Source organism: Malaclemys terrapin, chromosome 1 (assembly GCF_027887155.1).
Source record: "Malaclemys terrapin pileata isolate rMalTer1 chromosome 1, rMalTer1.hap1, whole genome shotgun sequence".
NCBI classification, from domain to species: Eukaryota; Metazoa; Chordata; order Testudines; family Emydidae; genus Malaclemys; species Malaclemys terrapin.
Genome location: NC_071505.1, coordinates 331,226,105 through 331,244,054, shown reverse-complemented (window position 1 = coordinate 331,244,054; position 17,950 = coordinate 331,226,105). Strand labels below are relative to the sequence as shown.

Sequence of the window (17,950 nt, the reverse complement as noted above, 5' to 3'; positions counted from 1 at the left end):
AAAATTTAAACAGACAGGCGGATAAGGGCAACAAGACATTGTGTAAAACTGCAAGACAGTCGTTTTTTCCCCACAAATACACAAATCCAAAAGTGAAATACAAGTTTTACAGAAGATAAACTTGGTTAGCAATGCAGTTAGTGTAATGTACACTCTTCAGTTAGTGATTTCTAAGTCATTCAGTACTTACCATTTCAGTAGGTCTGAGTTTTCAATAAGTAATCACCTTAAGAATGAACATTAATGGTTTCTGCATTATTGATAAAAAGTAAAAGCCCTCTTTAGAATCACAGAAATTAGAGACAGAAGACATGTGTTGGATCATCTTGTCCCCTGCCCTTCCCAGGGCAGAATGTCTAGACTTTTTGCTGGGATATCCAAATCTCATATTTGGATGTGCCAATCTAAATCTGGACACACAAAACTGGGAATTTACCATGCAGATTATTAATTTGATCATCAAAAATAGAATTTGAAGTTCCTAATAAATTGGGCTTCCTATATTCTTTGCTATGGAAATAAATACACAGGTCAGAAATCACATAGAATGTACATGTGTGTGCACAACAGTTATACCTTTGTGTTCTCTATAAATTAGCCTTAAAATCTCTAGGAACTGCTATCTGTAAAGCCAGTCAGCCATTTATGTTCAATTCAGTGCAAGGAATCAAGGTGGCACGTACTTCACTTGTGTATTTTCTCTTTTTTTGTTTTCTTTTTGAACACAAAAATAATTATGATTGAAAGGCTCTGTCTACACTTCTTGTGTGTGGAAAAATAACTTGTTAGGAAAAACTGTGCAACCCTAATTACACTTACGGGTCTGAATGTTGTTTCTTAACATCTGCAATTGCCAAATCTTTACACTGGGAAACAAAAATATGGAGCTCCTTCAGCTGTTCTACATAATCAATGGCAAACTGAATGTGGCCTTTCACATCCACATTGCCAAAGTCACCACTGTAGATGCTCATTACACTTCCGCTCACCTGTACACATGAAAAGGGAAAAAAAATTATTTTAGTCTATGCTTTTGGTCAGACATATATATTATTAGAATGGGAAATATTTAAAAAATTCATCGGCACTCAATTCAGAGACAGTAAAGAAACCAACTGTATTCCACTTAGATGTACTTTTGAAACATGGTTTTCGTTGAAAGAGATTTTAATCCATCCAATGAGAAATATTTACATTTCACTAGCTTTTATTATAAGATGATGATTGTAAGCTTCCAAAAACTCAAGTGAAAGGTGCTATGTAGAAGCGCAAAGTATTATTTATTGCATAATATACAAGAAACAAAGTAAAGAGCACACCATATACAGCATATTCCAATCAGTCTCTTCGGGTATTATTTTCATGGCTCTATATTTTCTTTCCCACAGAAAATGGGGCCTCAATACTCTGGTGACGGATACTCTATAAATGCCCAAAAGAGATTAGGTGTAAAATTTTCAAGAATGCCTAAGTGATCTAGGCACCTAAGTCACTTTTGAAAGTTTCACCCTAGGTAGATTGGAAGAAGGGTAAGACAGATATACAAGTGGATGGCTTTTTATTCTCATTGTCCCCCTTCAAATTGCGCGAAACACTCCTTTGTCACGATGTCTGCAAAGAAAACTTGGCAATGGTTTAGGCCCCTGCCCATCATGCTGACTACTATTGTCTCACTGCTTCCTTGTACTCCCCAGTCTGTCAGTATCCATCTGTTGCCTCTATTCTTCTACTTAGATTGTAAGCTTCTTGGGGGAGGGACTGCCTTTTTGGTCTGTATTTGTACAGTGCTTAGCACAGTGGGGTCCTGATCCATGTCTGGGGGTCCTATCCACTACGATAATATACAATAAATCTATCTGTTGTAGTAATGAAAGGCATTTGTAATGGCATCAATCCTTTGAAAATAAAAATAATTCAGTCTGTTACATTCATATAGTCAAAAAGGTCTAAGGTAAAAAAAAATGGAGCACTAAGCAACTTTACATACACTCTGATACTATAGCGATGAAGTCTAGAGAGAAATAGATACAAAGGAAGGGGAGCGACACAAAGGTTTGGCAAAAGCAGAGTGCCATTAAAACAAGCTTTGGTTTACATACAGAAGACAAGGACGCCATGCCAGAAGAGCCGCTAAGATTGGTTAGAGAGCTGGGGCTCTTCTTGATTCTGCCATGAGGATAACTGCTTTCTGATGTTGTATCAGTGTCTCTGTCACTCTACAAGACATCATACAAAGAAAGCCAGCGTGGGCATTTAGAAGTCACAAGGAACACAGTTAAAAGTTGTTATAATTTTAAAAAGCAGACTTGTAAAGACTGGAGCTCTGTGGATATTGGGAGCCATATCCCACAGTGGTGCAGTGCAAGCAATTAATAATTCCTTAAAATTAGATCATGCTTCTGCTTTGCATGTGGGAAGTTAGTTGTACTAAAAAACAAAAAAAGTTAGAGGGAAACGCCACACATTTTGGAGTTTGCTACCTGTGTTACAAGTTGAAAGCTTGATCTAAAATTTACTTTTACACCTTTGGTGCAGTGATTAGTTTAACAAGGCTCATCAGTTTCGCTTTCTCATGCATCAGCTCAGTATAATAATGCAGTTTATAATGCTAAAATCTGATTCAATTCAAGTGGTTTAGTTAAAGGAGAACGTTCATGGTAGAGGAGCATACAAGGCAACAAATGGCTTTTGGGGGATGTTTTAGCAGTTACATCAGGAGACTTGGGTTCAGTGTTACTCAGCCAGACACATGCCCGTGGAAACACCTGTCCATCCACCTGTTTGCTAGAAGCAGCACACGGTCTATCTTATTGAAAAAAACCCATCAAACAGGTGCTTTAGGAGCATGCCCAGGTCACCAAATTAGGAATATTTTGGACTGGGAGTGGGGCCAAATTTCAGACTGAGTCCATAAACAGAACACCCCATCAGCTGTCTCCTCTTTTCTACAGTGAAGGGATCCAGCTAAGGCACCCCATGCTGACTGCAACTGGGGCAGCATGGCACGGGGAGAGAGAGAATCCTGCAGGTAGCAATGTGGGTGCTCATTTTTAGGACATCTGTGTTCTTCAGTCATTGCTGTTCTGGCATCCACTAATGCAACTCCACCAGTGATGATAGTAATTGGAGCTATAGTGTAGACAAGGCTCAGGTATTTTTAGATGACAACATGGACAACCCTGGTCAACTACAGGTTTTGTTTTTGGCATACATAGATGAGGCCCAAAGGGTTCACTTCAAGGCCCATCAACAACTGCTTCTTAAGAAGCCAGCGGACTTTCAACTAGCTCAGTTGCTTTACCCACAAGAGCAGAGCACGCTGTCTGCAACACTGAGCATCTACTGATTCAGGGAATGAGACAGATTTCTAACTGAACCCCAGTCTCAGACAGGCTACCAAGCTGATCTCCCCAGCATACGGTTATGGGAGAAGTCACCTGATGGGAATATTACACATCTTCTTACAAGCTCTCTTTCTTAGCATGTGAGCAGTGTACAGTCTGAAAAAATACTGTATTGTTAGTTTTTTGATTGAGATTTTTTAAGGGAAGCTGTTGCAAACAGCAAGAGGGTTTGCTCTCCGTCTTAATTGCTCTAACTAGCATCAGTTCTTGATGGAGAGTTGCATCCCAGGAACTGAGCATTGCTACTTGGGCTGACATTTCTGAAAGAGGGAATTGCCTACATACTATTTGTGGCCACCTCTGTTCAAGTTCTGGTGTACAGGTCAGGGCCGGCTTTAGGCCGATTCCCCCAATTCCCCGGAATTGGACCCTGCGCCTAAGAGGGCCTTTTTAATTTTTTAATTATTTTTGCTCAGCCGGCAGCAGGGGGTCTGCTCCGGGTCTTCGGTGGCAGTGCCATGGAAGACCCAGAGCCGAGTGAAGGACCCACTGCCACCTAAGTGCCGCTGAAGATCTGGACCACCGCTGGGTATTCAAATCGGGCCCCGCAGGTCCTAAAGCCGGCCCTGGTACAGGTAGTGTAAGTTACACTGAGAAGAAATCCCAACTCCACACAACTGATTCAAAAGTAAGCTGACCTGGAAGGCCCCCAAAAATAATATATGAAAATTACTCCTCTTTATACTATTTTTTTAAAATCAGATACTTGCCTCTTCTTGTAGAAATGCTGGTACTGACTGGCTCAATCTTTTGAGTTTTTCAGGATTTGAAAACTGGTTATCCAGGTCTGACGGCACTGTGGAGACTAAAGAGCAGCAATTCAAGTTTTAAAAATATCCTGCCTTCTGACAATAACCAAACTTGGTCCTAATAAGCAGAGATTGGGATAGACTACTTTGGACAAAAATACATTTACATGCACATGCTGTATTCACATGTAACTTGTATGCAAGATATTTTATAGATTCATCAATTTTAAGGGTAGAAGAGACCATTATGGTCACCTAGTCTGACCTGTACAACAGGCTAAAGAACCTTGATTCACTATGTTGTGCTGTACATAAAATATAATTTTTGCATATAATACAATATATTACACTAACCCAAGTGCTGAATGAAAGTTTTGATCACAAATTTAAAGATTAACTTTAAAAAAACTTTTACTTGCCAACTCTTAAGGTTTCTGATTTCCTCCTAGAACAGAAGGAGGAACCGTGCTTTTTAGACATGAACACTGTCACTAAATGTAGCTGAGATAACAGAACTATGGCTTTTGATCAGTAAATAAAGGGCAAGCCCTGCTCTCCTTACTCATGCAATTAGTCTCATTCATGTCAATGGGATTATTCATACATTAAATGAGCAGGGTTTAGACCCAGAAGAGGAAGTAATTTTCAAATATTCTGATTTGGTTACATATAATGTATTCTGATAATGATTCGGTATCTAAAGCATGTCTGTTCACCTTCAAAAGTATTTTCATTTAATTACACTGCCGAATTCTTAATTTAATACATTGTCCATAGCAACAGTGCAGAAGCTAGCCTTGCAAGTAACGATTTATACCAAACCAATGCTTCTCAACCTTATGCTATCGCATGATCTTTTCCATCCCAGGAGTCCAGCCCCATTTAGGAATATGGGAAAGGTAAGGTGACACCACCCCCTCCCAACACCTGTTCAAAGCCTCCAGGTTGAGGACTTAGGCTCTATACATGATGTTTGCAAAACTGCACTAACTGCTTTTGCTACAATGTCATGCACTATCATTTCCCATGGCAGACAAGTACCACCAATTTGGCAGTATGCCAGATACAACCAAGGTTAAGTGTGCATGCAAATGTTGTAGCAACCATGTACAATTCCTCCCCAGATGTCACACACGTGCATCCCAAACAAGACAAGGTCTCTCAGTCCAATTACCCCGAAACTGAAATTATACCTCAAGGTTACATTGAAAACACGCAAGGCATTGTTGGCACGCAGTTAGCTTTGTGAGCTGCAGCATTTAGTAACAAAAACAAAGTCCAGACTTATTAGTTAGTTGATATTAAATAAAATGGATTTGAAACTAAATCAGTGGAGTTCTATCCACTGGTTGATGGAAAGATCCTGTTACTCACTTCCTTGTACATTTTCATTTGTCTCTTGTTGCTGATCTGTTTTCTGATCTGCTCAGAAGGGCAACATTGAGAATAATACATTGTCATTCAATAGTAAAAATATCAGGTTTGTATAAACAACAAGGAGTCCTTGTGGCACCTTAGAGACTAACAAATTTATCTGTCCATAAGCTTTTGTGGGCTAAAACCCACTTCATCAGATGCATGGAGTGGAAAATACAGAGGTAGGTATAAATACACAGCACATGAAAAGATGGGAGTTGCCTTACCAACTGGGGGGTCAGTGCCAACGAGCCAATTCAATGAAGGTGGAAGTGGGCTATTCTCAACAGTTGACAAGAAGGGGTGAATACCAAGGGAGGAAAATTCACTTTTGTAGTGCTAATGAGGCCAGTGAAATCAAGGCGGCCCATTTCAAACCATTGACAAGAAGGTGAGAGTATCAGCAGGGGGAAATTAGTTTTTGTAGTGACCCATCCACTCCCAGTCTTTATTCAGGCCTAATTTGATGGTGTCCAGTTTGCAAATTAATTCCAGTTTTGCAGTTTCTCATCGGAGTCTGTTTTTGAAGTTTTTTGTTGTTGAAGAATTGCCACTTTTAAGTCTGTTATTGAGTGTCCAGGGAGATTGAAGCGTTCTCCTACTGGTTTTTGAATGTTATAATTCTTGATGTCTTTATTTGTACAATTTATACCTTCAAGTCAGCGGGACTGCTATGGGTACCTGCATGGCCCCACAGTATGTCAACATTTTTATGGCTTACTTAGAACAACGCTTCCTCAGCTCTTGTCCCCTAACGCCCCTACTCTACTTGCGCTACATTGATGTCATCTTCATCATCTGGACCCATGGGAAGGAGGTCCTTGAGGAATTCCACCAAGATTTCACCTCAGCCTGGACCAATCCACACAAGAGATCCACTTCCTAGACACTACGGCGCAAATAAGCAACGATCACATAAACACCACCCTATACCAGAAACCTACTGACCGCTACACTTACCTACATGGCTCCAGTTTTCATCCAGATCACATCACATGATCCATTGTCTACAGCCAAGCTCTAAGATACAACTGCATTTGCTCCAATATCTCAAACAGAGAAACACCTACAGGATCTACAGGACAAACACCTATCAAGCATTCTTAAAAGTACAATACCCACCTGGTGAAGTGAAGAAACAGATTGACAGAAGGGTACCCAGAAGTCACCTACTACAGTATAGGCCCAACAAAGAAAGTAACAGAACGCCACAAGTCATCACCTACAGCCCCCAACTAAAACCTCTCCAGCGCATCATCAAGGATCTACAACCTATCCTGAAGGATGATCCCTTACTTTCAAAGACCTTGGGAGACAGGCCAGTCCTCGCTTACAGACAGCCCCCCAACCTGAAGCAATTACTCACCAGCAACTACACACCACACAAAAACACTAACCTCGGAACCAATCCCTGCAACAGACCCCGTTGCCAACTCTGTCCGCATATCTATTCAAGGGACACCATCATAGGACCTAAACACATCAGCCACACCATCAGGGGCTCATTCACCTGCACATCTACCAATGTGATATATGCCATCATGTGCCAGCAATGTCCCTCTGCCATGTACATTGGCCAAACCGGACAGTCTCTACGCAAAAGAATAAATGGACACAAATCAGACACCAAGAATTATAACATTCAAAAACCAGTAGGAGAACACTTCAGTCTCCCTGAATACTCAATAATAGACTTAAAAGTGGCAATTCTTCAACAACAAAAAACTTCAAAAACAGACTCCGATGAGAAACTGCAGAACTGGAATTAATTTGCAAACTGGACACCATCAAATTAGGCCTGAATAAAGACTGGGAGTGGATGGGTCACTACAAAAACTAATTTTCCCCGGCTGATACTCACACCTTCTTGTCAACTGTTTGAAATGGGCCACCTTGATTACATTGGCCTCATTAGCACTACAAAAGTGAATTTTCCTCCCTTGGTATTCACCCCTTCTTGTCAATTGTTGAGAATAGCCCACTTCTACCTTAACTGAATTGGCTCGTTAGCACTTACCCTCTCCCCCCCATGGTAAGGCAACTCCCATCTTTTCATGTGCTGTGTATTTATACCTGCCTCTATATTTTCCACTCCATGCATCCAATGAAGTGGGTTTTAGCCCACAAAAGCTTATGGACAGATAAATTTGTTAGTCTCTAAGGTGCCATAAGTACTCCTTGTTGTTTTTGCTGATACAGACTAACACGACTACCACTCTGAAACTTGTCACCAGGTTTGTATAGTGATTGTAGAACCAGACACTTTATACATCAACCTGAAGATCATCTTTCATCCTTCTTCACAATCATCATTGGCCTGGATTTCCAAAACTCCATATCATCCCTCACTATACATTTGCGACATTTTCCTTTTTTGACAATCTGGAGTGCAACCAATGCAATACCTCGTCAGCAAGTGAAGTCCAAGCATTAAAAGCGGGATTTTCAAAAAAATGCTTCAGTACTGGCCTGAGGCCGCTCCCTCTGAAATCTACATTTGACCAAGTATTGAGCACTTTGGAAACTCCCAACCTATATTTGCCAGGATAGATATTTGTGTCAGCCTTTACCATGACTGACTGGAGCACAAAAATAATCTGGCTGCTTGAAAAGACAAAAAACCCACCCTTTCAGCTCAATTATATGTAAACATTTCAAATATATTTTAATTGAAATCCACAGCTATGTCCCCAGTTCAGGGAAATGCTTAAGTACATGCTAAAAGACCCATTGATTACTCTCTGCACCATGCAATGGACAGCAGTATAGGGCCCAAAGTGCACTATAATCAGACTAACTACAAAACACACTGAAGCCTCTAAAAGAGAGTCAGAAATAAATACAAAAAAAGAACAGGAGTACTTGTGGCACCTTAGAGATTAACAAATTTATTAGAGCATAAGCTTTCGTGGACTACAGCCCACTTGCTTATGCTCTAATAAATTTGTTAGTCTCTAAGATGCCACAAGTACTCCTGTTCTTTTTGCAGATACAGACTAACACGGCTGCTACTCTGAAATAAATACAACTAAGTGTAACTAGTTTTAGAATTGTGGTCCCACTGGATAGCACTTAAAAGGAAGTAAAAATGTGTTGTATACCACCATATTCAGTGTCACTATCTCAGTGTAACCTAGTCATTTTTGGTTTTGTTTTAAATTCAGGATCCTTTAGTCTGTGTTTACAAACACTCACTCAATGACATCAATGGGAGATTTGTGCACATATATGATGGAGAATTTGGCCCACACAATGTACCAGATGAATTTATAAGTGAACTAGTACATCATCAGTATCAAGAGTAGACAAGCCAGTGGCTTATCCATTATCTCAGAGCAAGCAAATCCACTTGTGTCTTAAGTCTGCTTTGCAGGATAGAACCATCTTACAGTGCAACAAATGAGCATGCTAATTTGATATTTTAGCGGCCCAATTCTCCATTGAGTCAATACCCAAAGCGCTCATTGACTTCAGTGGTCATGACACATGTGGAATGCCTGAAGGATCAAGCCCAGATAACACACTATGTGACATAAACAAGGTTTCTTACAAGAATACGTAGTGGGATATAACAATAGTAACATATTGTTTAGAAATAAAAGCAAAGGTAGAGAAATGCTACCCAAGTGTTTACATCATGCAGAAATTAACTAATTAAATTACCATACAGTAGTGATACAATTCTGAAATTCACTAACTCTTTGGCTGGTGAGTGGAGGAGGACACTGAAAAAAAAAATACTATGTTCATGCAGACACAAAGAAGATATTTACCATCTTCAGCACTAAGTACTAATTCTTCTTTTGGAATATCTACTTTTCCTTTATCTGTGCAGGAAAAAGTAACAATTAGTAAGTTTGCTGTTCAGGAAGGTAGTATGGATTATAGTGGCAGCCACAGTGTTTATAAGAAATAAGGTCAAAATCAGCAGAGCCACAACCAAGGTTAAATTCACAAAGCACAAGGTTAAATGCTGTCCATAAAACACTTTCTACTTGGATTACAAAATTCAACTAGTTTGCTATAAAGGGAGCTCTCATGTTATTGTTTAATGCAGTTTACATCAGTACAGTGCTGTACTGATGCCTGAGGTCCTAGAGTCAATTGCAAATAAGTAACAGCACGTTAAAAAAAGAAGAAGAGAGAATTATGAGTTCTAATGTCTGTATTTTAAACTAGTGTAAGAGGACTGAATTGGCCAGCTCCTTCCAAAACCCAAAGCTCTATTCACAAATTTCTACATGCATGAAGTTTCACACATTTTCCCCATTATGCACGGCAATCAATAAGATACTGAAACATACATAACCATGAACATAGGCATAAGTGAAATTCTGAACCCAAGTATATTTGATTGCATAATTTAAATAGGAACTCAGAGCCAAATTTGCTGCTGGTGCAAGTAGGTGCACTTCTACTGAAGTCAGTGCAGTTGCTCTCACTTGCACCACTCATTAATTGGGCCCATATCCATTTGTGGGTGAAAGTAGATATTTATCTGTTGCTCCTTTGGGTGCTTGCACATCCCCTTATTGTATAACAAGCACAAAGCCCACTACTGAGCAAAGCCATGCTGATTAAGACCAATTCAATGCATATTTCTCAGAAGAAGTCTGCTGAGTGGATACATTTACATGAACACTCCTGTGTAAACTCCATGCAAGTTATTTATAAATAGAGCTGGCTCACAAGAAAAAACTATAAACATTGAAAGCATTTCAGGAGACTCAAGGCCCATCTGGCTTTAAAACAAACAAACAAACAAACGGGAGGACAGGATTAATGTTTTCTCAGTCACAACCTGGACATTTATAGATTTACAGCTAGTGGCAGAGAAGAGTTGAGTAAATCTTTAAAACTTGCTAGTGGAATTAGGAATGGACATGGCAGTTGCATACCTTGCTTGCCTATTTCCTGCCACTGCAGGTATAATCATTGTTACAAAGATGGCCATCTGAATGGAATGTGAGAGGAGATGAAAGAAGGGGTTAAAACGCATGCCTTAATTAAGTGTGCAAAAAAGAATCCTATTTTATATTCAGCTGTGACTGAGAATGAAATACAGGAGTAAGTGTTCAAAATGAGCATGCAGTATTGAAATCAAAACCTGGTCAAAAGCACCATTTAGACTAGAGCACTGCTCCTTACTTCTTATTCAGAAGTCGAGTTACAAAGTATGGTGGTTATTTATTTACTTATTTTGGATGCTCATTCTGAGGATAGTTTTCCTGCCAAAACCCATGGTTGGAAGAGTAGAGTGCCAGTTGGTGAAGATGTGTGGAAGGATAGTACCGTAAATAAGTATTTTTAAGCTTAGTTGGGGCAAAGAAGACAGCAGACAAGCTTTGTGCTCACTTGATGTGGCTGATGGAATGTCCTCTAGACTTTTGGAAGGCCTTTGCCTATCTGCACTCCTTTTCAAAGCCTTCAAAATAGGATCTAATTCTTCTGAACCTGTCACGAGACAAAATACATGAACGCTGCACAAACAGACAGACATGCCTTTTTAAATGAGAGCCACTTAAGAAATCAATGGCTATTTTTAACTAACGGAGAGATATTTTTAACCCTTAGCAAAACATTTAAAATTCTAGTTTTGACAACGGTGAAAGACCAAAAGAAAAATGAGGGAAAGGTGCAGATGTTTAGTCATGGATTTGGAGACATAATGGAATTCTAAATTATTAGGTAAAAATACATGCACTACCAAAGACCAGCAGGATCAATAGTCACTGAATTTAATAGCTTATATTACTTGGACACAGGCTTTCAGGAATACATATTTTAGAAGTGATTTAACTGGAAGCTGCCATGGCAGCATTGTATTGACCTGGGGGGGGGGAAATGGAAATTTTACAGTAATTTTTAAGAGTTATGGAGCAAACATTTACCCTTTGGTGTGTGTGTTTAGGGCTCCTACTAATCAACAGATGTGCCATGTGATCATTTGGGCCTATTGTTTTGTCTACATTCACACATACTAGAGGTAGGCAAACTAATTCACACTCATTGCTTGAGATGGACAGAGTGACACAGCTGTATCTACAACTAAGCAGGAGTCTAGCTAGAAAACCAAACCCGGTTATAGAACTGCTTCCTGATGGAGACTATCACTTTGGGTGCTAACAGTGGGGGTTATTTTAATAATGGGGATGTGTTTCTATTTGAATTTAAAAACAAACAACAACAACAGAGGCCACAATTCATGTCACGTAGTCCAAACAACAGCCATAGGAAAACTCAACTGCTACCATCATGGGACAGATTCAGATCTTAGAAGTTAACGATCTCATCTGTCCAAGTTGGCAGCCCCATGTGCCATCTCATCCCTTCAAAAATCCCTTTCTGCCGCCTTCCCCCACCCTCCCCATGAGCAAAAGTGACCCAAAATGCTTCACTTTAGCTATGGCGCAAAGCCTGAAGCCCTTGCTCAAGTTTTACTCATTCTTCACTTAGGCCAGAAGTTCCATTGGCTTCAATTGTGTTTTGCCCGAGTTAAGAGTGAGGAATTAAGGATCACAGCTGGCAGCCGCTGCAAATTTCACAGGTTTCTCAGTCTCTCCAGTTAAGAGGAACAATCCTGATTTCTCAGAACAAATATTAAATTAACCCCTCCAACTGAAGCGACTCCAATAGTTTAATTACATCAGCACTGCCTATCTCATACTGTACAGGAGACCAGAGCCACTCCAGTATTGCCATCTGTTCCAGATGCATCTCTAGATGAATACTAATTTTTCAGTGGAAGATAACACTAACTGAACATAGCCCCATGTTCTGGTGCAACATGCTGCAGCAATGAATTGATTAAGGCGGGGTGGGCCTTCTCCTTTGCACGTTGTGGTGTAAATACACATTAGAAAGCAGAAGCAAATATCTGGTTTAGCCAGATATCCCTTGCTAACGGGGCCCCTTTCTTACATCAGCCAGTAAAACACTGTGTAAAAAAAAAAAAAAAAAAAGCTCTAAAGCTCAATAATAATGGAACTCACTGTTCCCACATTGAACAAACTGCCACAAGGCGAAGAAACCGATGTGGAAAGCCTGACTCTTTCTCTATAGGCATGCAATAGGGTTATTCCAGTCCAACTCCCCGTTCTGCAAGCCATACTGAATGCGTGTCTTTTCAAAACATCTGCTGACTCGGGCATTAAAAAAGTTCATTGGAAAAGATGCCCAGATCATTCAGTTAAGAAAATGAATGAGAATCTCAGTCAGACTGTTGGTTCACCAATCTTAAGGTACGTTATCAAAAAAATCTAGCCATATTTCTTAAATAATTAATAAATATAATAATAATAAATAAAAATCCAGAATGACTGATTTAAGAATTCAAAAATGCTCACAGGTTGAACCTGAAAGATCAGAGCCAAAACTTATGGTGTCATCTTCATCATCATCATAAGGAGATGCTAGGACCAGCTCAACTTTACTTATTTTGGAGGAGCGATCATCATCTTTAAGTGGTGTGCTTACTCTCCTGAATCTAAATGGTGCATTCACTTCAGATGTTGCCTCACTGGCATCTGCTAAGGAAGTGCTTTTATCAACCTCCTTTCCTGCTGCTTCCTCTCTTTTATTTTCATTTTTTATCTCCATCTTGTGTGTCTTGATAACAGCCGCACCATTCTCTCTTTCCTTGGGAAGAGCTTCAGTTGATGCCAGATTAGTCTGTATGGTTTTCTCAAATGCTACATTTCTTTCAGGGAGAATAGAACCTCTCACTTCATTTACCACATGATCTTCCTTCACGGCTGTGTCATTTTGTTTCAAAGTCTCTCTCTTGATTGGTATCTTAAACTCTGTGCGATAGCCACTTGAAGCACTTGGACCAGAGAGTGGCATTTTAATGGCTAGACTTCCCTTTTCTGATTGAGACACAGAGTCATTGGGTCTTTCCTGTTTTCCCATCTTCGTTGGCAGCTGAGATGCAACGTCAGATGCTTCTTTAAGAAGCTTTTCTAAGCAGATATTCAATTCACTGCATTCTGCTTTTGTTGGAGCAACGGTTTTTTCTACAGTTTCTTTTATTTCTTGAGGATGGTCCATCTCTTGTTGGTAAGGTGAATACGCACTCTCATTAGGCTGTGTCCTACCCTGTGCTACACTATCCAAGCTTTTCAGCTTAAGAGGTGGAGTTTCAGAGGCTTCCTTAAGCAGTTTCTGCAAACTAGCATTAAAGTCTCCAAGCTCAGATTTGGAAGGAGCAACAACTTTTGCTACGGTTTCCTTTACTTCTTGAGGATGGTCAATATCTTGCTGATAAGTTAAGTCTACACTCGGATTAGGCTGTATCCTCATACTCTTCTGCATTGCATTGTCCATGTTTTTCAGTTTAGGAGTTTGCATTTCAGAGACTTCCTTCAGCAGTTTCTCTAACCCAGAATTAAATTCATTACGTTCTGATTTGGAAGGAGCAACGGCTTTTTTGACCGTTTCATTTACTTCTTGAGGATGGTCAATATCTTGTTGGTAAGAGGAATTCACGCTCTGATTAGGCTGTATCCTAACATGCATCTCATTGTCAACGCTTTTCTGTTCATAGGGTGGCATTTCAGAAGCTTCCTTGAGCAGTTTCTGCAAACTAGCATTAAATTCACGGAGTTCAGGTTTTGGCTGAACTGTTTTTACTAGTATTTCAGTCACTTCATGATGGTTACCAGGAGATACAGGATGATCAGTCTGATCCTCTGGCCGAGAGCTTACATTTTCTCCACTTTTTGCATATAAAGGTAACAGCACTTTAGCTGCCTTTTCATTTGGTTTCTCCAAGCATGGATTGATTGGGCTAACATTATCCTGATATGGAACTGTAGTTCTCTCTACAGTCCCAATTTCATTTGGAGTCCCAACCCTTTCTTGGGCAGTAACAGAAGTAGCCTGGTCAGTCTCTGTGACCCGCTTATAATATCTTCGCCGATCTTCTTCAGGGACATTCTCAGATGCTGCTTTTTTACTGTTATCTATAGTGTATGATGAAAATGAGATTGCAGATGCTTCCTTCAGTAGTTTCTTTAAACCAGCATCCAGATCATGAAATTCAGCTTTTGGTGGAACCGTGGTTTTTTCTACAATCTCTGAGACTGCCTCTCCAGGAGGCTGTGCTTCATTCTGGGTCACAACATAAGCCGCTATGCCAGGACGCATTGTCTTTTGGGAAGAGCTTGGAATGACTTCTTCATGAGAACTCGCTCTCTGGATACCCTCATGCGCATCTGCTGCCTGATGCAATGGACAGGAAGCGTCAGATTCCTTAAGCAGCATCCCTAGACCAATTTTCAGTTCATCAAGTTCATCTTTGGGTGGAACGACTGTTCTTTCTATAGTTTCTTTTACTTCTTGAGGAAGCATTTCCTCTTTTTGAAATATAGGATAAGTGTTGTGACTCCGTTCCATCACCTTTTCAAAAAATCTTCTCTGCCCAGGCCAAGAAACTGTCTCTTCAGAAATATTTTCTGTTACGTTCGGACTAGAAGATGATGATATTTTGGAGGTTTCCTTTAGCAGTTTCTCTAGCCCTGCATTAAATGAATCAAGTTCAGCCTTTGATGGAGCAACAGTTTTGTCTACAGTCTCTACAACCTCCTCTTTAGGGAATTTTGCTTTTTCCTTGGAGTCTGTGGGAGTAGTCTTGCTCTGCATTGTTTTTATAGAAACAATTAGGCGTTCATCAATTCCCAATTCTTTTCTTGGAACACCTTTATCACTAGCTGGTTGGAATGATGGCAAGGGTGCCTCAGACATTTCTTTAAGCAGTTTCTGTAAGCTATTGTTAAATGTGCTGTGCTGTTCTTTTGGTGGAACACTAATTTTTTCTATATATTCTTTAACTTCTTGCTCTGGAAGATCCACCTTTTCTTTAGGTTTTGAGATCACTGACTTTCCTACATTTTTCCCCACTATTTGAAGAGATTCTGCATTTTCTGTTCTTGTCAGATTCACTGACCAAGGAATGGGCTGCCCTTCCTGTCTAGGCGACTCAGGTACTTTGAAGTTTATTTTCTTTGTTTTCTCTCTCTCGGGAAGTTGATTTTGCTGTTGAACAATCACCTCTGCTTGGCTCGTCTCTGCTCTGCTTTCTTTAAGTTCCTTTGACTCTTTTTGGCAAGTTACTGAATTAATATTACCTGGGGAAGTGGTTTCATTTTTCATATTGGTCCTACTCTGTGATTTAGCTCCAATATCCCAAAAGCTTCTCAAACTCTGAAATTGCAATGGGTTGGAAATTTGATTCTTAGACTCCTCGTCTATTTTTTCCTTCAAAGACAAAACCTTAAAATGTGGCTTCTGTTGTGTAGAAGAGGGATTTCTGTCATTTTCTGAAGACACTTCTTTCCCATCTTCATACTTCTTTGATGAAGGAGGAGTAAAATCAATTCTTGGTTGCAAATGATTTGCTTTTGGTAATTTTGTAAATTCATTAACCTTACCATCAGACTGAAGTATTTTTCTGGACTTCTCAACAGTATGGTCTGCTTTGGATTTATCCATTATATCTGGCCCAGTCTTTGAAGACTTTAGAAATTTATCTTTAGATGCCTCGTCATCACTTAATTCAACTCTTCTGAAGGTAACCAAACTATACTTGTTTTGATCTTTTGATTCACTTGATAGGGATGCTGCACAATCATCAGTTGGTTTTACTTTGCTATTTCCTTTATTGATGTATTGTACTGTGCTACTAGCTGATGGGGTAGTACTTAAAATGCCTTCCTTATTGGTATGCCTGGGTCCAGTTTTGTTGCTTTCCCAGAAGGCCCTAATATCCCTTACTGTTCTCTTTTGTTCCGTCTCCTCATCTGAGCTTTGTACCTGAGATGGCTGTTTGGATTCATGCTGTGGCAAGACGGGTAGTTTCATCCTAGGACTACTTGGCTCTAGTTGCATACTTCCTTGATCAAGTAAACCAGGTTCTTTTATCTCTGTTCCTTTATTATCAAATTCAGTCTGTGACTGGACATGGTCTTCTTCCAAGAGAGATTTGATAATGTATATTTTCTTTTCCTCTTTCTGAATTCCTTTCTGAATTTGCACATTAGTTTTCAATAGTGAGCCTTCATTTAGCTTTTCAGGAGAACTGAAACTCTTTGAACCTGGTTTGCCTTTTCCTTCTGTAAGAAATGTTGGTTCTTTATGTGCTGCACTTTCATTCTCTGGTTTGTATAATATTTTGCCTTCTGCAGCTGATTTTTTAAGAATATTTGTTTCATCTAATTTAGTAACTGGAAGATCAGTGACCTGTAAATGTATCTTCTCTCTACCACTTTTGCTCTTTCCAAGTACAATAGGTCCTTTGTTGTAGTCTGTCCCTTGAGTCTCTTCACTTAGATTTTCTTTTTTTTCTACTTTTATTATCTGTATGTCTTCTGCATCAACTGCTGCAGGTTTCAAAACATTGCTTGGTTTCCCATTATTTCCAAATGACAAGTCAATCAGTTGTGTATTTTCATCTGTGCTTGGTCCACTATCTTTTGTAGTTATAACTCTTGTCCTGGGTGATGAGTACAGTTCTTCTTTGGACTCTCTCCCTTGGGAGGCTACCGATGGAGTAGTCTCATCACCAGTATCGGAGCTTCTTTTAAACCAATCTAATACTTTTGATATGGACTCATCAGCTACCTTCATGAACTCAGCAGTATGTTTGTCAGGCTTGGAAGTGGTTTTAGCACTTTGATCCTCAACAAGAACAGGCTTACCTTGTTGAAGGTCTGCAGAGCTGGCATTTGGCACCTGAGGAGATTTTGTCTTAGCAGAAAGTGGCTGCTGATCTGTAACACAAAATCACCTTTCAAGATAAGGAGTCAATCAACGTGATTTTGCTGAAATAGGTTTTCCACCCACCTTGATAAAAAAAAAATCTAGTAGTGCTCATCATAGCTTGTTTCCCCTTCCCATTGCTGCTTGTTATTTTAAAAACAACTGTTTACGTGAAAACAGAAATCAAAAAGCCAAAATAAAGAGTGATCTGATGGGGAAGAGGAGTGGTTCTTGGGAGCCTATCAAAGTTTACCACCAATTTGGAAGAAAGGTTGGAATGGTTTTCCTGCCTTTGTCAGGGATGGGTTAGCAGTATCCCAATATGGGGTAAAATCCACAGGATTTCTTCTTGGGGTGCATAAAAATAGTTAGAGCTATTTTTTTGCTTTTGAAATGCATCATATTGCAGGCAAGGTATTTATTAAAATATAATTAGTGGGTTAAGAGACTCCTCTAGACATCCATATGATGCTTCACTTTCCACCAAGTCCCCACTACAAGTTACACAAGCTAAAACACAGATATATCCCATATGCTTGTTCTTTTAGCTTGAAAAAAAATATTTTCAGGTAAGAACATTGATATACTGGCAGCACAGCAATGAAAATAGACTTGTAGAATAAA

The 17,950-nt window shown here is 39.7% G+C and overlaps 1 protein-coding gene across 8 annotated transcripts in view; it reads right to left on the bottom strand.

Moving 5' to 3' along the window:
• SYTL2 (synaptotagmin like 2) overlaps positions 1 to 17,950 on the bottom strand; it is an 82,351-nt gene that overhangs the window by 9,494 nt on the left and 54,907 nt on the right. For 3 of the 8 annotated variants that reach the window (XM_054015720.1, XM_054015721.1, XM_054015722.1), the window contains exons 8-14: positions 12,916 to 17,337; positions 10,925 to 11,023; positions 9,343 to 9,396; positions 5,528 to 5,575; positions 4,115 to 4,209; positions 2,100 to 2,216; positions 820 to 989 (exon numbers count right to left, since the gene is read on the bottom strand). In XM_054015720.1, the coding sequence (XP_053871695.1) occupies positions 820 to 989; positions 2,100 to 2,216; positions 4,115 to 4,209; positions 5,528 to 5,575; positions 9,343 to 9,396; positions 10,925 to 11,023; positions 12,916 to 17,337 (5,005 nt within the window). The remainder of the gene's footprint in view (positions 1 to 819; positions 990 to 2,099; positions 2,217 to 4,114; positions 4,210 to 5,527; positions 5,576 to 9,342; positions 9,397 to 10,924; positions 11,024 to 12,915; positions 17,338 to 17,950) is intronic. The other 5 variants (XM_054015727.1, XM_054015725.1, XM_054015724.1 and 2 more) reach the window with 5 other exon arrangements.